Below are 11,222 nucleotides of genomic sequence, written 5' to 3' on the forward strand. Positions count from 1 at the left end.
TGGGATAAGACTTCTCTTGCAATACTTGCACTTTTTTCCTTGACTATTATATGTCTTTTTGTTTTATTATGTTTCTAACTTTCTTTCTTTGTTGTTTCTTACATTTTTCATTTACAACGCAAGTCATTTCTCTTTTTGGGATAAAAGGTAGCCCTGAAAAGAGCGGTTTAGTTTGTCTTTGGTTCTTCTGAAGTGAGTTTACTGTGCTGCTTTGCCCTCTACCTGATTGCCTCCAATACAGATTTCAGCCCTGGCATTCATTGCATCGATTGAGTTACGTACATCCTTGTGCACCGGATACTTGCGAATACTTCAGTAACACTGTTGCGAAGATCTTGGAAGCTAGCTGGTTATCCTCGCTCATAGTGAATGCGTTACTATTATCTTTCCATGTCATTAACCGGGTGTTCCATTTTAATCTTTGATGTAGCCAAACCTCATCCGAGTAAAAAGGGCATAACTTCAAAAATTGTGAACCGATTGAAATAGTTGTTTTGGTTTATTAAAACTAACAGTGAAAGGTTTCTTTACGTATCAAAATATATTTAATCAATGTTTTAGAAATAGGAGAAAAAGAGGGCGCTATGAGGGTTCTGTTTTTTGGACAACCTGTACTTCCATATCAATGCTTATGGTGATGATTTCAACTCAAACCACTCAAAAAGTCTCAAAAGATTATTTTGTGGCTAAACTAAAAATTGGCTTCTGCTAACTCCTGACAAATTTGAAAATAATGAATTTTTCACACATTTCAGATGACATGTTTAAATAAAACACATTAGTGTATCCCTATTTGTTCTGGCATGTAATATTACATACTTTCAAAACATAAACTGCATAGCAAGCAAACATTGTCTGTAGCATTACTCAATCTACCCATTTATCCAAGCATTTAATTCAATATGTTGGGTGGGGCCTCTATATAATAAAGTAACACCGAATACTCTCGAGGAAGTGTTTCTTCATTGTGAAAAACAAAGACATTTTATAATAAAAGGAAATGAACTGACTTAATACAATTGTGGCATTGCCTTTGTCCATGAAATGCGACGTCAATTACATTAGATCTTACTTTGCAATAATGTTCTCCAGGAAAATATCGCTCTTGGTCAAATAATAATTGATAAACGAAGAGAATATTTGAAAATTATGACACATTATTTGACTTGGCCGCCTTTTCGTGGTAAGACTGATAAGCCTGCATACGATCGCTGAATTTGTTATCGTGTTATGGCAATGAATTAAAATCAAGTAGTTCGCTTGAATGCAATTCTTTGGCGTTGCATATTACCACACACGCGAGTTTTAAGCTGTTTTGGGCGAAACTCATTCCCCGTCTTATCTCCATAGATATCATAATGACCGATTTTTGCGTGATTACACGCACAAGTATAATACCACACGCACAAGTATACCTGATACCTTTGGGCAACACTGATTAGTATATTTCGATGCTGAGCTATTTTCGCGAGCAAGTCACGCCTAGGCGTAAGTACACACAAGTAAATGAAGTCGTGCAATTTCTCGTGAATTTTGAGCTGTAAAATTTAGACACTTCTTTCGTGTAAATGAGCACGTACCCACTTACCTGGAGTTTTGAAGTCAGACATTTACATAACTTACGAAAACGAATACGAATATTCACCCGGGATATTAACTTGCTTCAACTTATTAGTAAGTGACAAAAGGCTAGAATAAAAAGATTGGTGACACCAAGGAGGTTAAAACTTCAGAATAACAATGACATACGAAAACAAAAACAGAAACTGAAAAGATAAAAAGACCCGAAGTATCCCTCATTTCAAATATTGAGTTTCAGTTTTGGTTTTGTTCACATGGTTTCCTATTATCCTGCCTAAGCTCTTGACTGACATGAATATCGATATCTTTGTTTCTGCCCTTTGTTAGAAACTTAAAATTTGTAGCAAGGAGATTCGGTTTTCATTTCAGTTTGTTATATAATCGTGTGAAGAAGATAATCACTTGGTTTGAAGTTACCTGATATAAGTATACAAAAGAAATGTTTAAATTTCGCAGTGCAATATTCACGAGCAGAGAAATCGAGCACGTCAATCTACATTTAAAAACGTGGTTTAGAAAATCCAATCAGCCTTTGCTATTTTCGCTGTGAAAAAATATAGACCATCGAAATATTTGCATTAGTCATTACAAAAGTGAGAGAGAGGGAGAGGAGAGTGAGAGAGAGAGAAGAATAGGGGAAGAGTGTGTGTGTGTGGCAGGGGGTAAGGGACGGAGAAAGAGAAACAGATGGGAGAGAGTAAGTGGAAAGGCCAGTGGCGGCGCTACATGGGGGGGGCAAAGGGGGCAAATATTTTTCTTGCCCCCTCCCAGTTGGCCCCCTCCACTTTTGAGGAAAAACCCAAAAATAACGTAAACTTCCTCTTTTTTTGCGGCAATTTTGCGCAAAGTTGTCGATTTTGCCCCCCTGAAATTCACTTTGCGCCCCCCAAACAAATTCCTGGTGCCACCACTGGGAAAGTCATTATTGAATGACTAATTAAATTACTAAATATTTATCGAAAATTAAATTTGTTGATTAATAATTAGTCATTTAATTGTTGTTATAAATTTGTTACCTCTAAAGCACATGGGTATAGTCATCCACCAGGGATATTTAATAAATAGAAATGCACTGATATCCAGCAGCCGATTGCAGTCGTAAATATCGCCATCACAAGGAATGGAAGGTGAGCATTACGATGATTAAGATGGGGCAAGCCAATGAATGTGGTCTGAACAAAGCATTACATTCCAAGCTATCACAGTATAAAAAGTATAGTAAACATGATATGAATTCATTTAAATTTAGTTTGGGGTTAACCATCAATGACTGTTAATATTTCATGAACTTTCGTGTAAGATGTGTATAAGATGCCCCTTGTTATAACTACCGACATATGCCTTTTTATTTATTTTTTTTGAACGCGTTTGAATTAAAATCAAAGCAAATACGGCATTAAGCAAATCTAAATATATCATGGGACCTCTTGATTGCAATATTTAATTTAAGTGGAACTTTGTTTGTAAAGTGAATTTGTTAAAACAATCAAATATTCATCTTTATTTACCAGGCATTTGCAGTTTATCGTGCAACATGTAGTTTTATACTATCAGTAATATAAGACCATTTTTATGACAAAACTGGGGCCAAAACATTACGCATTACCAGTAATTGAGTTAAAACAATATTGACATTCATTTATTAAATGACGACATATTAATTTTATTTGCCTAAACCTTGTATGTACCACCAATCAAATGCTTTGGTCACTCCAAATAGCGATTGAGAGCCAGGTAATCGCCAAATAAATGATTCCGTAACAAAAACTCACCAAAACCCTTTAAATGTCTCTAAAATAATAACACTCCTCGATTGGTTCAAGTTACGCTGAAAAAAAAGCGCACAAAAATACAAACATTATAAAGTAGTTGTCGCCAGCCTCGAAGCAGAACCACCACCACCAGGTTTGTGGTAGATAAACTCTCATTTATAAGGCTACTTTTGTAGGGACTTTGGCAATTCATCATCCTATGCGACCAAAACCAAACCTAAAAGCACGACCTTGTGAATGCCCAATGTCAATCAAGCACGTGCATTGGGAGAAAAGTTAGCCCCATCATTGCCAATTTCTTCATGGAATTCTTGGAGTAAGTAAGTAACACGGCATTTATAATGCGCCTAATGCCAGAGGATACAAAGCGCAGAAACACAGAAAACAAAACAAAACAAACAAAAGCAACATCATGAGAAAAGGTATGTTTTGAGAAGGGATTTGAACCCGGTGACAGTTTGGGCACTGCGGATATTTAGGGGGATTGAGTTCCATTTGTAAAGGAGCAACCACTGAAAAGGCCCTGTCCCCGGCACCCTTGTTCGTCCTTGGTACACGAAGATTAAGACCATGGTCCGAACGTGTGGTGACTGAGCCCTCATGAGGACGTTTAACAGTTAGGCACTCATCGATATACCGGGGACACAGCCCATTCAGTGACTTGTATATATAAAGCAGAGTTTTGAAAGTAATGCGTTCCTTTATACGAAGCCAATGGAGTTCTTTCAACAGGGGACTGATGGAAGTGCGTCTCGGCGACAAGAAGACTAAGCGGGCACATTTATTCTGGAGCCGTTGTAATCGATCAATATCCTTTTGCGCAATATTGTTGAACAAAACATTACAATAGTCCAGGCGGGATAAGATCATGGCTCTGACAATATTGGCGCAGGTGTCTTGATCGATATACTTCCGGATTCTGTATAAATTGCGTATTTGCCAGTTGATGGTTTGGCTCAGGTTAGTTATATGTTTGTCCATATTCAGTTGTTGGTCGAAAAAAACACCCAAGTTTCGCACATTGGATGATTGAGGAATGATATCATCACCAATACTGAAGTCAATATCCTGTAACCGGGATTTATGATGAGAAGATGACATAACAAAAAACTCTGTTTTATCGGGATTTAACTTAAGTTTGTTTGTTATCATCCATGCGTTAATATCCCTAACACAATGAGAAATCTTGAAAATAGCACATGAAATATCACCAGGAATTGTAGGATCAACGGGTAAATATATTTGTATATCGTCAGCATATACATGGTACATCAGATGGTGATGGCGAATGATGCGACCAACATTGTGAGTGTATAGAACAAACCCAAGTGGTCCGATAACCGACCCTTGAGGTAGGCCATGCTGAAGCAAGATGTCATTTGAATATGCACCGCTTACAGCAACACGGCAAGATCTCTTCTCGAGATAGGATGAGAGCCACTGTTGTGCAACACCAGTGATACCAAACTCATCAGCAACCCTCTGCAGCAGAATTTTACGATCGACAGTGTCGAACGCTGCAGAGAGGTCAAGCATAATGAGGAGAACAGCCTGTTGACTGTCCAGGGCATGGGAAAAATCATTGTGAACACGGGCAAGAGCAGTCTCAGTGCTGTGATGGGTCCTGTATGCCGATTGCATTGGCTCAGCAAGATCATGTTCATCAATATGATTTTTAAGTTGGGAAACAGCACATTTTTCAATGATCTTAGATGTTAACTGGAGATTGGCAACGGGGCGGTAATTCTTAAGTTCATTTTTATTGAGCGATGGCTTTTTCAATACAGGAGTAATGACCGCTCTGTGCAGATCTTCTGGAGCAACAGGCCATCGCGACGGCCCCTTAAGAGTTTAAGCCACGGTATTGCCGGCGTGCTCGAGATAATTCAAGAAGGCAAGTACAAAACCTAACTGACCATCTGAATTCTGTCGACGAAACAGAGAGCATCAAATTTACAAAAAAATGGCTAATCCCATTTTTAGATACTTTGATTGTCAGAAACCAGATGGATCTATCAAGCTCTTAGTATATCGAAAAGACCAGTATCTGAATTTCAAATCAAAACACCCCCTCCACCAGAAAATGGGTGTAATAAGAACTCTATTTGACCGCATGAACTCTGTTGTAACGGAAACGGAAGATAAAATCAAAGAAGAAGAGCGAGTGCGTGCAGCCTTGAAAAATTGTGGCTATCCGGATTGGGCCATGGACAAAGTAAAAAATCAAATGCATAATAAAACCAAAGATGCTGAAAAACTGAGATCAAAGAAAAGCAAGACCGCCGAGGAAAAAAGCAAAGGCGTGGTGGTCATTCCTTATGTCAGCGGCCTTTCGGAACGTATCCAAAGAGTATTTAAAAAACGCAAAGTTGACACGGCAATGAAACCCCACCGCACTCTCAGGCAAATACTAGTGCACCCAAAAGACAAACGTGAAAAGGTGAAAACCGGCAATTACATTTATGAAATTGGCTCTCCTATGTCGGCGAAACCTCACGGATGTTCGGCACTAGACTTGCTGAACATAAAGCGGAAGTCAAAAGGTCAATGAGAAACATTTCACTCGCTCAGAACGCAGGACATCGGAAATGGAACAGACCAAATCAGCCATATCAGATCACGTAGCAATTAAGGGCTAACCAGATTGGGAAGAATCCAAGATCTTTGGACGGGAGCATGACAAAAGATCCAGAGAAGTCCGGGAAACAATGGAGATTAGAAGACGGGGCACCAACACCCTAAACAGGGAGGAGGGCACCTACCTCTTGAGTCATGTCTACGATCCACTCTGAAGTCTGCAAAAGAGACTAAGGAATATCGGAAACCACTCAAATTTGTTTGTTGGGAAAGTGGATCAGATGACCAAAAAATGTTTCCAAAAGATTTTCAACGCATTCATACATAACAACGTAACAACGTATATTATAGTGGGACAAACATGTAGGGTTTCGTTTCTTCACAGTACATGCACATGCAGTTCACACAAAATAAATATTTTTAGTCAAAGTTACCGACGGCCTAACATGAATCTACATGATGAGCGGGGGGGCACTGGTTATGCCACTGGATTACATTTTTAACGAAAATGTCCGATTTTCCATTGCCCATGAGTTACAGATATTGTAGATCTCAGACTAGAATCCACATATTGTGGTTGCATAATAGTCCGCCAAACATTGGACAGATTTGTGGTATTTATCCACTTGTAATTCTCTCTGTTTGTTCCTAAATATATTTTGCCTGTTTATAAATGCCTGTATTTCTCAGTGAAAATGATAAAAGGTAGCAAAAAATTCCCCACTTACTTGATGCATAACTAATCAGGGTGTGATCGAAACCTTTTTTTAGTAGTTTTTGGATTCAACCAAAATTTCTTGAACCCTGTATTATATGATAACAACAATAGATCACCTCATGGTATATTTCATTGTATTGAGTGGGTGTTCCCATTTGTTTGCATCGTGTGACAAAACAATCCACAAGATCCGGGGAAATTCAATTGTGGTAATAATATTACTCTGTCCTGTATAGCAGTTCCAAAGTCAGATGAGTTAAGTCCAATATCCTGTTTGCGTCTACACACATAGGCTGAGGATATTGAGAGCAGTTGTGGTTCGGGAAAACAACCAGTAAGTAAGCATATTACTCTGTCCGATGTGCGGTGAGGGGTATTCACCTTTCGTTAATCGTCATTACCGTAACTCGATTTTGTTTTCAGCAGGTTTGACCCACTGTATCGCACAATTTGCTCGCTCACTAAACTTCGCAGTATTCCTTTGCTGAGTGGTGTGTAACAGAGTTTACTTGCAACTTGCTCAACCTCCTTGCCTTTTCACACCAAAGGTTTCACAAGTTCAAGTTAAGAAAAGAATATCCCGTGTTGGCAAGATGGCAACCCTATGTATACTAAACGCTCAACGGAATTATAAAGGGCACACGTGCCATTTATTATTAGGGGTGCTCTAAGAAACCAGTAATTCAATAAGCAGGGTTAGGTAACTAGGGTTGTTTTTAATCACAACTTATATACGTTGGTCTTATGTTTGGTGTCAAAATTAAATGCCTGTATCCCTTTAACCCTTCAAAACCACTTTTATTGCACACTTCATGTCGAATAGATCATTTTGTTACCATAACAAGTATATTATAGTACACGCTTCATTTCACACTCTGCAAGTGTAACTAAGTTGTGACCAGTTGCCTGTGTTCATTGCGCATGTTAATAATTGAAAATAAAATTCCCCTCAGTAGGCCCTGCTTCGCCATTCATTACATGCACTCCATTACTTAAGATCAACAAGAAAACAGAAGTTCTAATTTATCTGCAGCTAAAGGTAAGTTTATAAACCACTGATCAATTATAGAACTATTCTTTTAGTCACAAAGATGGGGAACATGCCAGATATTTTGGTTTTGGTGATTATTGCAATAAATAGTGTTAAAATAATAATAATAATAATAAAAATAATAACAATACTGTATATAACTGCAGTTTTTATGTGAAATAAGCTGCAAAACACTTTTGAAACGATTATGATCATTATTAAAGTGCTATTTATTTTATTACTATCAGCATTATTATTGTAGATCTGCAAAATTTGTAACGGAAAACTTTTAAAACAGTGTTTAATGTTCATGTCTAATATAATGTAACAATATTAATGCTTTTAAAAACATTCATATTATAATAATATACCCATGTTAGTGAGTAATTATTTTCATATTCTTTTCACAGCCAACAAGTCGTAATCAAAATGGCTGCGCGTCGGACAAGCACTGTGGATGATTTTGCAAAGTATTTGGACTGTCCCATTTGCTACGTCAGATTTGCAAACGCCAATCCTGCCAAAGCCTTGCCCTGTCAGCACAATATTTGTCTGGAGTGCATTGGTCGTATTGTGGGAAGAGGGAGACAACTTGTCTGTCCCTTCTGCAAGAAGTCCTACATTTTACCTCATGATGGACCTAAAGGACTCCCAACGTGTTTCATTGTCATGCATATGATTGATGACCTAGATTGTCGTAAATCGGACAGTGGCCGAAGAGCTGAACATGTTCTCTGCGATTTGGCGATATACAGCATTGAAAAGCTGCATAAGAATGCTACAGAGCTCCGAAACCGTGTTGACAATGCCTACGGGACAGCTCTTGATATGGTTGAAAAATCGTGTGAGAAAGCCAAAACCGCTATATCCTTCGATATCACTTCCGATATCAAACGCCTTCAAGAAATGGAAATGATGATACATAAGGAAACAGAGCAAAAAGCTGCCGAAGAAAGTGAACGATTACAGTCACAAAAATCTAAACTGAACGACGCCATTAATCAAGTTGCACACAAGTGTGAGGCAGATGTACACACTCTTCAGGCATCTGGCGGACTCACGGGTGAAGAGTGGGGAAATGTTGAGAACCAAACGGCTGCCCATGAACAAACGTTGCAAAATATTTGTCATATGCACAAAACGGTGGCATACAACATGATTGCGGTCTCGAAACGAGCAACCTCTCCTGCCACAGTCAAGCTAGGCGATTTTGGAACGCTTCAGTCTATAGCAAAAGAAGTTGAAATAGATACAGAAACAGAAGATTGTGCCACCGCCCTCCCTAATCTTCGAAATGTTAGCAGAAAGCCCCTTACGAGGCAGCAGAGAGCATATTCCGAGCACAAGTTTCAAGACCCGACCATGAGCAATGGCACTGAAGAAGATACAGAAGTAGTTTCCTCTGAGTCGTTGACATCACACACCATCCCAGAAACCGTACTGGAGATTGATAATCAGGAAGTCCGTGGTTATCTAAGTCCTTGTCGACCGCCACTGCCCCCAAGGCCACGGCTATCGGACAACAAACCAACGCCACACGTCATGAAACAGGATTCCGTCGCTAAAGTCGTATCGAGAATACTGCCGTGTCAAGTCATAAAAGGGGATGACATGGATCCAATGCATCCCAATGGACTCAGTGTGTGTATTGCAGGTGCGGAAACTAAGATTGCAATTGCGACTGGAGAAGGAATCAGAGTTTTCGGCACACATGGCAAACATGGCTCCGACGAAACTCCAAAAAGAGGAATCCAGCGTACTCGCAATATCAGCGATGTGTGTTGTCTTCCCGATGGAACCGTTCTTGCTGCTGCAGAAGGCGTTGAAAACCTCATTAAATACAAGCGTCCGGGTATCCTTAATGGGGAATGGAATATTACGAACACGGGAAGACCATTAACGAAACCGATCAGTCCATATGGCATTGTTTGCGACATCGATGGACATGTTTATATATCCGATCGCGGAAACAGCTGCGTCTTGGTATGCAACCGTGATGGTAGATTGATTCGTACTATTGGTCGCATTGGTCCGGATCGATTAGAAGACCCATTGTATCTGGCTCTGAATTATCCCTCGCAGAATGTCATTTATGTGACAGATAACAAGAAGAAAGCCGTTATGAGATATATGACAGATGGCGGCGACTTCGTCGGCAAAATAACCAAACAAAACAATGCCGCGTTGAAACAGCCAGTTGGAATAACGTCAACACCTGAAGGTCACCTGGCCGTTACCGACGTGACAACTCACACCGTAACAGTAGTAGATTCTGTCACTGGTGCGCTAATCAAGCAGTTTGGGGGATATGGAAATGACCCTGGGGAGTTTCACACGCCTCTAAGTATTGGAATGGTCGATGACAAACTTGCTGTCTGTGATTCAAGCAACTGCAGGATGCAACTCTTCGCTTGGCCTATGAAGTAAATAAGGTCAGAATGAAATCAGAACGATTAGACATATAGATCAGATTACATAGAACTTGTATATATATTCCATGCAGACATGCACTTCGCTGATGGATTGGTATTCAATATTTTAAGCTACAAAATGATATTAATTGCTTTAACTTTGTAGTAGCCTATGCCCCGCAAAACATTGTGATCCTTCGCGTCGATAACCAGCCAGGTTTCTTACTATAGACTAATTAGCCTTTTCGAGATAATGGCGGACAGTAACAATAAGATGGCGCTACACGATGTGGGTAAAGTCTTTTGAATTTGCCGGGTTTTACCCAGATTGAAGACTGCCCTCCTTTTGTGTACGCCATACTTCGAGAAGGCTATTAAGGGATCTAAAATGAGCGTTTATTGCGTTTCGATAGTATTTTTTGTGGCACATGAGAGCACCTCAGACCTATCGAATTGTATTCTGAATACGAAGCATGTCTTTCTGATATCAAATAATTTTCATTTTTGAAAATCACAATATAATACAAATTTTATGACAAATTATAAAAATTGATATTTTTCGAATTTTTGATATATAACAGTCCTCGAAGTAAATTATATAAATCTAATGATATATTCTTAAAGTGTATGTAGCAGGGAGGAAAAGCCGACGGTCAATTGAAAATTTTGACCTTTCATATTGAAGATATGGATTTTTTCCCAAAAATACCTAATTTTTTTGGTGTTTTGTGAAAAAAAATCCATATCTTCAATACGAAAGGTCAAAATTTTCGATTGATCGTCGGCTTTTCAACCCACCTACATACACTTTAAGTATAAATCATCAGATTTATAAAGTTTTTTTCAAGTACTGTTAAATATCAAAAATATCAATTTTTAATGATTTGCCATAAAATATGTATTAAATTGCGAATTTCAAAATTCAAAATTATTTGATATCAGAATGACATTCTTCGTATTCAGAATGCAATTCGATATGTCTGATGTGCTCTAATGTCCCAAAATAAATACTGTCCAAACGTTCATACCCCAGCCCTTAATTGTGAGCGTTTTACTATAGCCTGTACATGATGCAGAATAACTCTTATAGAAAATGAATGTGAATTTAATTTTCAATCCGTTAATTACTGCTG

At 38.8% G+C, this 11,222-nt stretch overlaps 1 protein-coding gene across 1 annotated transcript; it reads left to right on the top strand.

Moving 5' to 3' along the window:
* Nucleotides 1–7,616: 7,616 nt before the first annotated feature.
* Nucleotides 7,617–10,580, top strand: LOC140151442 (uncharacterized). The gene is made up of 2 exons (XM_072173790.1): nt 7,617–7,687; nt 8,089–10,580. Exon 2 carries the CDS (start codon nt 8,108–8,110, stop codon nt 10,103–10,105), a length of 1,998 nt encoding a protein of 665 aa, XP_072029891.1. The 5' UTR covers nt 7,617–7,687; nt 8,089–8,107; the 3' UTR covers nt 10,106–10,580.
* Nucleotides 10,581–11,222: the final 642 nt, after the last annotated feature.

The sequence above is a fragment of the Amphiura filiformis genome, chromosome 4 (genome assembly GCF_039555335.1).
Source record: "Amphiura filiformis chromosome 4, Afil_fr2py, whole genome shotgun sequence".
NCBI lineage: Eukaryota > Metazoa > Echinodermata > Ophiuroidea > Amphilepidida > Amphiuridae > Amphiura > Amphiura filiformis.